Source organism: Mus caroli, chromosome 18, assembly GCF_900094665.2.
Source record: "Mus caroli chromosome 18, CAROLI_EIJ_v1.1, whole genome shotgun sequence".
In the NCBI taxonomy this organism is placed as follows: Eukaryota; Metazoa; Chordata; class Mammalia; order Rodentia; family Muridae; genus Mus; species Mus caroli.
In genome coordinates, this window is record NC_034587.1 from 67,979,144 (window position 1) to 67,991,849 (window position 12,706).

Consider the following 12,706-nt stretch of genomic DNA (forward strand, 5'->3'; position numbering starts at 1 on the left):
AATTTTAAGGATGGTCAGAAAGAGAAAAGTTATTCAATGCAGTTTGTAAGCCCTATGCATATAAGGAAAGGCTCATAGAATGAACCTTTTCATCAGAGAGCACTCTAGAGCAGAGTGCCTACATTGAATTGAGGGAGGAGAGACAGAATGTGTACATTTGTATATGACCTTGTGTGTGTGTGTGTGTGTGTGTAAAGTGACTTAACTAATTCATGGTACATGCTGAAACCATAATCTACGAAGCCATCTTGATAAAAAATAAAATAATGGATAATATCCCACCTTCTTCTGGTAGTAAAATAAACAAAAGCTACTTACCTAGTCTCTCAATGGAATAGTACCGCTGCTTACTGTCCACGCGCACAGTCTCAGCATAAGGACTGCCAACACCATAGCCGATAATATAGCCTCTCACCACAATGTTTGGGTTGAGAGGAGGTGTCCAACTCATGATGATACAGTTTGTCTGGGGCCTCACGTGAAGAGAACTCGGCTGGTCAGGGACTTGAGACTCTAGGATTAAAAGACAGATCTCATCAGCAAGCGTCATTTCAGAGTTAACAAAATAGCAAATATTGCACACAGATGAAATTTATGGATCATTTGTTAACCAGAGTACTTCTTTTCTAGCACCTACCACACTTTCCATGTTTGTTACAGGAGTGTGTGTGTGTGTGTATGTGTTTGTGTGTGTATGTGTGTGTGTGTGTGTGTGTTTACCCATATATAGATACTACTAGAGGTAGTTATTTGGTGTCTTCCTTTATAGACTTCCACCATCTTTTATATGAAAAACTTTATCACTATGCTTGCTCTTCACTGATTAACCTGGCTATGCAGAATGCTCTGAATATCTGCCTTGCTCCCTTTACGAAGTGTACCCGAGGACCCAGTTTTTCATTCATGCTGGGAATCCAAACACAGGACTTCATACTTGTCTATCAGCATACTACTGGTCAAACCATCTCTCCTGTCATATCAAGAAATTTCTTGAATTCCATTCAACATATTTTGACCATATCCTCCCACATCTAATTTGCCAAACATTACTTTTTTTTAAGACACATGTAGTATCATTTTTTATTTTAATAGTTTATTTTGTTCTTCATATATTTTTCCTTAAGCATCAGCAATACATTGAAAATTTAGGGCAAACAAGATAACTGAAAATTAAAGAATATGAAAAAACTGTCTTGTCCAAGAATGACTTATTCAATTTAAATAAAAATCAGAAATATCTGTGCCAGTTCTGTTTTCAGAAATCTTTAGAATAGGTTGGATAGATTGTTCAGCTATTGAGAACTTGTACTGCTCCTGTAAAGGAGATCAATATTAGGGGTGTCAGTCCCCTGAAATCCAGACATTTTCTTCTTGTCTCAATGAACTTCCACACAAATGAGCATATTTCCAATCTTCAATATTAAAAAAATAAAAGTAAAGTATTTTAATGAGACGGATTGTTAAGGTGAACAAGATAGGGTTGTGACCTGCTCAGCATGACTCAAAACAAATGTGGTCTATTATTTGCTGACTCTGTTAAAATATATTATTAAAGGAAAGTAGATAGCACTCTGGGTTGAAGACATCTAAGCTCAGGTGTTGGGAAATTTGCTTTCACACCATGTTCTATCATTCACTAGATTCATATACCTAGTTAAATTGACATGCTAGATAGTGCTGAATTCAAGCTAAGAAATAGCTAAGATTCTATTCTACACTAGATTCTACCTATAAGATTGTAAAACCTTACTTGTAAGCCTCTATTCCCTCAGATGTATAATGAAGATAAAGTTGAGAACAATTTCATAGCATATTGAAAAGACTTAATGAGAGATAATGCATAAAAATTCTTATTATGAGTAGTACCTAAGTTCTCAAATGCTATTGGATATTAGTGAATGTCTACAATCCTCTACCTTTTTTTTCTTTTAAAGAGACAGTATAGAGCAATAATGAATTTTACTACCAACTTGACATGATTGTTCCTTTTTGATGTTGTAACATGATGATGTTACGTCATCACTTTGAATTATGACTATATGCATCCCTAAAAGACGTTGATACTTGTTCAATTATTATAGATATTTATACAGAATCTCACATGTTTGGAATATAAGTCTTTTTTTTTTTTTGCTTTGCTTTGTTTTTATTTTATTATTTAGAATTTTTTTTTTTTTTTTTTTTTTTTTTTTTTTTNTGCATCCCTAAAAGACGTTGATACTTGTTCAATTATTATAGATATTTATACAGAATCTCACATGTTTGGAATATAAGTCTTTTTTTTTTTTTTTTTTTTTTTTTTTTTTTTTTTTTTTTTTGAATTTTTTTTTTTTTTTTTTTTTTTTTTTGCTATGATGAAACATCAGGCATCAAGTGAGAGAGGGGAGTGGCATCCCACAGTCCTATCTGTGATCCATAATTGTTCCTGTCTGAAAGAACTGTAGGAATGAAAATGGAGAGGAGCCTGAGGAAAACAATATCCAGCATCAGGCCCATAGTGGGATCCATCTCATGGGGAGGTCCCAAGACGTGATACTATTACTGATGCTATGGAGCACTCACAAAAAGTGACCTATCATGACTGCCCTCCAAAAGACCCAATAAGCATCTGAAAGAGACGCAGATATTTGTACCCAACCAATGGACAGAAGCTGCTAACCCCTGTGGTTGAATTAGGGGGAATCTGGAAGAAGCTGAGGAGGAGGGCGACCCTGTCCAAGGACCAGCAGTCCCAATTAACCTTGACCCCGAGATCTCTCAAACACTGGACCACCAACCAGGCAGCATAAGCATACACCAGCTGATATGAGGTCCCAAATACACATACAGCAGAGGACTACCCGGTCTGGATTCAGTCAGAGAAGATACACCTAACACTCAAGAGACAGGAGGCCTCAGACAGTTTAGAGGTCTGGTGTGGTTGGGGTGCAGGGACTGGGACATCCTTGTGGAGACAGGGGGTGGGGAGGAGGTATGGTATATGGAACAGTTGGAGGGTGGACCGGGAGTGGAATAAAATCTGAAGTATTAAATAAATAAATAAATAAATAAATAAAAAGATTGAAAAAAATACACCATGACCAAAAACAACTTGTGGAGGAATGGGTTTATTTTAGATTATAATTCTCATGGTACACTCCATCCTGAGTGTACTCAGAAGGAAGAGGGCATAAAGAATACTGATTACTGGTAGTACTTGTTCAGTTTGCTTTCTTGTACATCCTAAGACCACTTGCCCAGGGATAGCAGTGCCTGCAATGAGCATGGGTGCCCCCACATCAATCATTAATCAATAAAACGCCCTACAGCCATAGCCTTATGGACAACTTTATGTGTAAACCTCCCTCCCCCCACCCCCAGCCTGAAGCAGGCTGATCCAGACCTTGACCTTGCTGCCAGGAAGGAGATTACCTAGGGTGGAGCCTTCCTGCCTAGAAGGCTCTATTGTTCAGTTTCTGCTGCTGTTCTCCTTCAAGATACTGCTACCTGCTGAGAGGCCCCTGAGCTATTCAGGAGACTACACCCTATCCTGCACATTGTCACCTGCAACTGGTTCCAGGCTCCAAGAATGGATTAGCAGGGGATGGGCCTCCCTTGCTTTATAAGCACAGTTTTCTTTAAAAATTTTGAGCTTTGATCAGGAATCTTGACTTAGCTCCATTTTTCTCTCAACGTCCTAGTTCCCCTCTCTTTTTCAGCCCCTGCTTGCCTCTTAGGTGAAACCCAGTCCATGTGAGCCTCAGGAAGGCATCCAATATTTATGGAGACCTTTTCTCAGTTGTAGTTTTCTCTTCTGAGAGTCTAGCCTATGTCATGTTGACAACATGACAAGAGGGCCAGCTATGACAAGAGGGCCATATATCTATGAATAGAATATTGGACAAGGTGGAAATAGTTGACATAACCCAAATTCTTGTAATGTATAACATAACGAGAAAAATGTAGATGTAAAAATATATTTATAGTTACTTATGATAGACATTTTGATTGACTATGCATAGGCAATAAATTATGATACATATTTTGATAGAATATATATACATATATATATGTATATATATATATATATATATATATATATATATAGAGAGAGAGAGAGAGAGAGAGAGAGATAGATATAATGTATAAAATCAGTTAAGCTCTATGAGAAACACAAGTGACCATCCTGATAGGCCAAGAAATACTTCAACATAGTTCCTATAAATTAACAAGTTACTCAAAAATAGAGGTAATTTGAACCTCATTCAAACAATAGTGTCCTTTATTTTTCTTTGTCTAAAATTTTTGAAAGTTAACTCATCAAATAATTTTAAATAATTTGATCACTCGAGGTAACACTAGAGTATCTTTCCTTTGTGTTTTGATATTAAAAGATAACCATATCCCTAAATACTAATTTTATTCATATTCTACTTGACATTTGTAGTGTTTATGGTGAAAGAATGCTCTTCAAAGTTATGACAGTAGCTACCGTATATAAATCATTCCAAAAGAGATAAAAGGTGTTATATTAACAGAATTTTCTAAATATGATTCAATTCTCCTGAAGATGTTCTTTTGTGTGTAAGCAGGGACAAGCTATTATTTTTCTTGCATAAAGAAGACTCCTATATAATATGCAAAAGCATCATAAAAATTATATCTCAAAATGTGGATATAAACCTTTATGACTAAAACACAATGTTTGCAAAATATTTCTCTAAGTAGTAAAAAGGATGAAATGGATGGCTTAATATTTTGCAACTCCATTGGTACAGTCTTGAAAATGTCCTTGAGTTGTAATATATTCATAATCCATCCTGTTTAACATATTTAAGTTTTAAAATAACTGTTAAAACATGAAAATATGCTTAATTTTATCTCAAAAAAGTACTGAATATTATAAAGACTTTCTGTATTTAAGTATGTGTGTGTGTATGTGTGTGTACACATCCATGCATATCATCATGTGTGGGTGTGTGTGCATATATAAGCCATATGCTTACATAAAATTTATTCAAGTACAGCTTCATTTTTCTTTGAGAAAGGGTCTCTCACTAATCCTGGAGCCACTATCTCACTAGACAGGCTGTCAAGTGTGCCTCAGTGATCCTCATCCCCACCACTACCATCCAAGACTCAGGCTGCCCTGCGCATTTTTCTATGCAAGAGAGTCATGATCAGGCCCTCATGCGTATGTACTGAACACTGTACTGACTCCAGCATCATCTATTTCACACCCTGAAATCATTATGTTTTAAAAGAAGTAAATCAATTGTTTGAATGGTAATAGTTTTGAATAGATAATCGATTTTAGAATAAAAGAGAAAATAAAAATATTCTAGAACCATAACTATTACTTCAGTTTTCTGCAAACCATGGAATGATTTCCCTGTATTGGTTAAGTTAGAATCTTCAGAGCATAATTACCAGAATTTGAGGAAAATAGAACAATGTTCAACTGGCCCTTCAGGACCTGTTGGGGCTTCTCCTTATCCTTCGTTGAATTGAAATACTTTTAGTGTTGTATACACTCTTCAAGATGATTTCATCATTGTGAAAAAACAGGATTGTAGGTATAAGGGAATGTACACCATTTCTCCATCTCTAAACCTCATGGATTTTTTTTTTTTTTTTTACCAATCAGTTAAGATCATAAGTATAGAAAAAATAAATATATCAATGGACGTTTAGAACCAGGAAATGTGATTCATTATATATTATATGGCCTTCTAAACATAATACCTAAGAGAGTAAATTGTCCATAATAACAGCCAATTCATATTCTCTCCCCGCCCCTCTCTCTCCCTCTCTCTCTCTCTCTGACTAGAGGCTGGAAGTGGACACCAAGTCTCATTACAGATGGTTATGAGGCACAATGTGGTTGCTAGGAATCAAACTGAACTAAGGATTTCTTAAAGAGCAGCCAATGCTTTTAATATCTGAGCCATCTCTCCAGCACCCTACCTACTCTCTTTCTTTTAGTGTAACACAGAAATGACAGTTTCCCAGTTATTCTTCAGAATGGACTTTCCCTCATACATTTTACCCCATAGATTAGAAAAGCATTTATTATTACAATGAACTATAAAATTATCAATTCAATAATTTCTCAATAAAAAGTACATGATAGGAGCACCATGTATTTGTTGTCCAATTTTGAAACTTTCTGCCTATATGTACTTGAAAGGTTTTATAATTATCCTTAGGATTGTGACTGTATATGTACCCTAGGATTGTGACTGTATATGTAAAGAAAAGAAATTTCCAGAATAATTATTGAGATAATAAAAAACTGAAGGTATCACAAGTTATCAGAATTTTTCAAGTTATTGATGCCTAAGTGTTTTACCTACATTATGATCATGACAAGGAAGTCTGGAGGAATGCTTAATGAAGTCATGTGATTCTAGAGTCTCTTAGTTCATTTGTTTCTATAATACACATGTTGTCTTTGAGTAATGATGATAGGTTTCTAATAATGGATGATGTTAGGTAATTAGCAATTTTTACATGTCAGTCATACATAACATCTCTAATAGGCCAATTCTAGAGGTAGAGATTGTATCAATGAAAGAATTAAAAAAAATAGGTAAACAGAGTTTAAAAAGAAATTAGGAGAACATGATAAATTATTTTATAACAGTTCGTGATACAAAAAGACCTTTCCTTTTAGAATCTAACCTGAGTGTTCATGAAGAGACAGTCTTGGAAATTTGCAATGTTTGAAGCAATGAAAACACTCACTGCAAAGATCAGCTAAGGAATATGTGTGGTCTTTGAAGAAGCTACAGAAACCTTAGGCATGGAGGGCTAGATAGAAAATTTAAGTGAGTTAGCCAGCAAGGATGTAAATTAGTGTCACTACAAATTGGAAAGTTCCCCAAATATTAATAGACATGATTACAAACTGATTTTCTCAATATGATTGTGCATATATTTCTCATACTCATATTCATAGAAGCAATATTTACTTTGTTGACAATTGACCCAAAGTAGAAATAACCCCTGTGTCAATCGATAGATGAATGTGTAAACACAATATGACAAATCCGTTCAATAAACCACTCTTCATCTTAAGAGGAAAGCGATTTTGAACACGCCAATATGGGCGAAGAAGTTAAATTGTATATCCACCAAGGAACAGAAACCATTCCACTTATGTGAATTTGAATCCTCAAATTTAAAGAGCCATGTAGTAGAACTGTAGTTGCCAGGTAGAAAAGAGAGAAACTACAGTTACTGTTTAATTCAGCAGTTCTCAACATTCCTAATGCTGTGACCCACTTCTACAGTTCCTCCTCTTATGGTTACTCCCAACCCTACAATTAGCTGATATATTCATAACTACAACTTTACTGCTGTTATAATTCATAAAGCACATATCTTTTCTCCATTACCTTTGTATGGTGGGCTAGAAGGAGGGAGATTGAAGTGTTTAAATATAGGTTTTTAAAACATGTAAGACTACAGCAAGTTTTATATCGTGTCTGTTTTCACAATTGAGATGGGAGAGGAAGATGGTTAACATAGGATTGCCCTTTGCTGCAATACCCGATGCCTTGAGCTTGGTATCCAAAGTGGTGGGAGCAAAGCAAGCAATGTGCTGCCACTCAGAAGTTGTTCTTTTATCCTCAGAACTGTGTCATGCTGTATACATATACCCACATATGTGCATGCACACACACATACATACACAAACATATACATTATTGCATATACACTGTGCAATAAATAATAAAATGATTATATATTGGAGAATATTTCTACTCTAAATTACATGAGAAGCTAGACATTTGCTCTGAATAAATATTATCTAATTTATACATGTGTTAAAGTATCAGATCCCCCAGAAATATAGACATTACTATGAGCCAATTAAAACATTTTCTGAGTAGTCTTCTACACAGTAGATTAAGAATAAGGAAAATTAATAATATAGCTAATGAAGAACTCAATCAGTCATCCAATAAATTAGTCAATACTTAAGACAATGAAAATGTGGAAAAGAAAGAGTAGTGGGCTGTTGTTTTTGTCTTTGACTTTAGTGGTAGTACAAACAATGCTAAAGCCACTATGAATTGCATCTGTACTTGATTGTTACACCCTCTTTGATCATCCAAGAATTCAATTAAAATTTCTGGCATCCTTAACAAGACCTCATTGACTCCAAAACATTTTGTTCTGTGTTTTCTGAAGAGTTTTAACAGTTTTTCCATTAAGAATTATCAGATAAACAAAACTTTGGAAATATTGCATTGACACTTACTTGTGTAGAGCACACACACACACACTGCTAGTGTAAAGAGAAATTGGAAGTGAGAGGAGTAAAGAAGAAGGAAAGGGATCGAGAGATCCTGTGAACACTGAACGTTAAGTGAGGTAGAAATGTGCTAAGTGGTGTCTCCTGACAAGAATACACGTGTGGTCTAGTTAATATTTTCAATGGATTGCTTTATTAAGTTCAAGGAAACCTTGAGACAAAGACCAAAAAGAACAGAGGCTACCAAAAGGCATTAACCAGGTGTTTGGGCAGTTTTTGTGAAGTCTTTAGTTTAAACAGTGCAGGGAAAGTCTATTCTCTGCATCTCGCAGAGAAACAGTTTTGAGTCATGATAAATTTGAGTATCATGTAAATCCAGTGAGAATTATCTCATGTGCATGGGAAAAATCTTATTATGAAGAATAAAGGAGAATTTTTCATCTCTGTTTTATACTAAGTGAGTAGGTAAAGCAGAATTTACTTTTCTGAATTGTGGTCAATTTTTTGACTTTGATATTATAGCAAGTAGGCCCTATACTATTAATCAGAATGTCTAGTTCTAACACAGTCATGATAGATGTCTTACTTCTGGCCACTAGGAACTTATCCGATTGATAAAAATCCCATTAAATATCTCTGTAGAGAAAAGGCTTGCATTTACAGTCCTCTTTTTGTAATGATGGAATAACCTTCAGGCATGCATACAGACTGACACTTTTTAATGCAATAAAGGGTGACAAGGAGCCCCAACACTTCCAGAAAGGTCAGCCAAATATCCATGACCATGGTATGCCTAATAGCTCTGGAGGACACACCTGTCTGGATACCAGCTTAACCAACTGTCAGGGTAGCCAGACTTCCCCAAATCATTTCCCTATTACTTTTTCTATAGGATTTATTATATTTTTATACTTACCATTTAACATAATCATTCCATTGGTGTTTATCTTTCACTTTTATAAATTCTCAAACTCCTGCATCTAGAACATTTCCTGGCACATAACACTCAAACATATGGGTATTGAGTCTGCATTTTCTAAAGTGTTAAACACAACTGTCAATGTGTGTGTATGTGTGTGTGTGTATGCATGTATATATATATCATCATCATAATTTCATATAAACTGCCTCTACAAATAAGAATTTTAAAGGTGAGAGAGAATCATGTAGAAATGAAATAAGATAAAAATATAGTTATTGGTGCTTTTTCCTCTTTCCTAGTAATCAGAAAGGGCTGTCTCTCCCAGCACTATTTAATGAAAAATGATCTGCCGTGTACTGTCTGCTCTATATAGCACTGCCAAATAGGGTCAGGAAGTGATACTTGGAAAAATTCCCACTTGTTCTCCATTCAGTGTACTGCATTTTGCAGTTCATTTTTGGTAGAATTTGTTATAGTTCTCAATAACCTAGATTCCTACATACCAAATTACAAATGGATACATCCATGCTCTGTCTTCTTCAGCATGATTAATACATATTAATATGCTCAAGTCCATTTGGCAGGATTTCTTCTTACAGAGTAACATAAGACAGTTCCACCATAAATTTGAGTGTAGTTTATTTGCTCACCTTTGAATTCTATCATAGAGATTTTTTTTAATGCTTAATACCTATCATTTTCCCAGTTTTGATGCATTAATATCTTTAAAAAGTTACATACCACAAAATTCACTCAGTTTTGTGAGATTTGGGGAATGTTAAGTTCCTTTGGCTCCCAGTCCCAACATCAATGTGTTCACAATGTCTTCATGTTGATCCATCATAGTCAGGCTAACTTCCTAAGCAATATGGGTATTTGAAATAAGAAACACACATCTGAAGATGCAAATTTAGTACCCATAAATGTAGAAAATTGGTCTTTGTTCCTCTGAAATGCTTTGCCTCACTCGGGATGATTGTTGAAATGTAGAAATATTGAGATAAGTAGTATTGAATTTCTTGAATAACTATCACTGCATACAATGTGTAAAATGTTAAATGCGAAAACATTTATGAAAATACTAACCATAGCACACACATAATTTGTATTAGAAATTTTAGCTATTATTGTAATCAGGTACTGAACAAAGACCTACATAGTTTTTATTGCCAAGAAAAAAAATGAATAAAAACTAGTTGAAAAACATATTCCATTTGAAGAACTGGAGATGTGAGGAGTTACTAATATTTACCAAACAGTTTTCTAAATTATAAATTCTTCAGTGTTCTACTTTAAGGAATTTCAAATTGTGAATTGAAGATATAACACTGCATGTTTAATATTCTAAATCTAGGTACTTTTCAGATAATTATCAACTATGCCAAAACTTTTGCCACATGTTTTGAAGAAACAAAAAGCTTATGCTTCAAGTATGTTTTTGCTTTGGTATAGGGCTATATTCATAGCTATCTTTGGCTGCATGCACTGGGTGAACTGTTAATAGACATATCTATTTCCAATATTCCTTTTTAATTCATAACATGAAGGGAGATACAATCCTATGTTTATGAAAAGTGGAACAAATAGAAGAATGTTTGTATTTAGATCTAAGTAAAGTTTTCTGGTAAGAGCAGATATGAGTGAAGAGTCAATGTGTGTGCTATTTAGAACTCACATGTATTCCCAGCTACACTTATATAGTTGCTTGTCTATTACTGTGTAATATGCAATGGGCAAACCACTGAGAAATTCAAGACAAAGTATGCCTTTTGGTATTAGTCTAGGGAGAAGAATGAGACCTTAAGAAAAAAAAAAACACACACCTGAAGGGTGCAGAAGATGGACAAATTCACTAGAAAATATACTCCCTAAATATACTCCCTAAATATACTCCCTAAATCTTTCTATCCAGATAGTACCTAGATGCTAAATGCCTGAGTCACCTGAAGCTGAGCAAGTGCAGGTTGAGAGAAGCGAGTACAGGTTTAGAAGGTTGAATGTCAGACTGGAGATCATGATGGGCACAAAAGAAGATGAGTTTGGGCAGTGAATTGATACCATCATGTCTTTCTATGAACAATCAATTTGTCAACACTATAGTGTCTAGAGTACAGAAGACAAAGTGGTATCAAAACAAAAACACGAGTATAAAATCGCAAATGATGGCAGGCTAACAATGAAGTGTGGCAGTGTGAGTGTAACTGACATGATGGAGATGCTAGGAACATAGGTCATGGCTACAGAAAGGATATTGACAAAAGTGAACTGGATGTGAAGATGACTGTAGCAAGCTGGGCTTTCTATGAGAGGAGTGGTATTTTGAGTTTGAATATGCTTGGCCTGTGGAATGCATTATTAGAAAGTGTGGCCTTGTTGGAATAGGTTAGCCACACTGGGCATGGGCTTTAAGACCCTTGTCCTAGCTGCCTGGAAGCCAGTCTTCTCCTAGCGACCCTCAGATGAAGATGTACAACTCTCAGCTCCTGTACCATGCCTGTCTGGATTATGTCATGCTCTCATCTTGAGGATAGTGGACTGCCCCTCTAAAACTGTAAGCCTTCAACAATCAAATGTTGCCTTTTTAAGAGTTGCCTTGGTCATGTTGTCTGTTTACAGCAGTAAAAGCTAACTAAACTGAGATAGGCCGGTCAATACTTTTGTTTGGAGGAATGTGGATTTTGGGACTTTGGAAAACAGTGCAATGCTTTAAGGAGGGCTTAATGGTCTATCCTAGTAGGAATATGGAAGACTTTGTTACTGAGTGTGATGTGAACTGTGCAGACCTGGCCCAAGGGATTTTACTGGAGATTTTCAGTATGTTGCCTGCAGACTGTTTTTGTGATATTTTGGTATGTGACTGCTTTTTTCCCTTGTTTGAAGAGTCTTCCTGAGACTAAGGTGGGGAGACTTGGATTAATTGCATTGACAAAAGAAGTCCCATATACAACCACCAAACCCAGACACTATTGCATATGCCCGAAAGATTTTGCAGACAGGACCCTGATATTGCTCTCTCTTGTGAGGCTATGCCAGTGCCTGGCAAATACAGAAGTAGATGCTCACAGTCATCTATTGGATGGAACACAGGGTCCCTAATGAAGGAGCTAGAGAAAGCACCCAAGGAGCTGAAGGGATTGCAACTCTATAATAGGAACAACAATATGAACTAACCAGTACTCTCCAGAGTTGTGTCTCTAGGTGCATATGTAGCTGAGGATGGCCTAGTCAGTCATCAATGGGAGGAGAGGTCCTTGGTCTTGTGAAGATCATATGCCCCAGTACAGGGGAATGCCAGGGCCAGGAAGTGGGAGTGGGTGGGTTGGGGAGCAGGGCAGGGAGAGGGTATGGGGTCTTTGGGGATAGCATTTGAAATGTAAATGAAGAAAATATCCAATAAAAAATGAAAGAAGACAAAGAAGAAGAAGAGGAAGAAGAAGAGGAAAAAGAAGAGGAAGAAGAAGAGGAAGAAGAAGAAGAAGAAGAAGAAGAAGAAGAAGAAGAAGAAGAAGAAGAAGAAGAAGAAGAAGAAGAAGAAGAAGAAG

At 35.9% G+C, this 12,706-nt stretch overlaps 1 protein-coding gene across 1 annotated transcript in view; it reads right to left on the minus strand.

The window, feature by feature from the left end:
- Nucleotides 1-12,706, minus strand: part of Dcc (DCC netrin 1 receptor) — a 1,075,620-nt gene that overhangs the window by 155,289 nt on the left and 907,625 nt on the right. Inside the window, exon 15 of the mRNA XM_021150630.2 lies at nucleotides 319-513. Within this exon, the coding sequence (XP_021006289.1) occupies nucleotides 319-513 (195 nt within the window). The remainder of the gene's footprint in view (nucleotides 1-318; nucleotides 514-12,706) is intronic.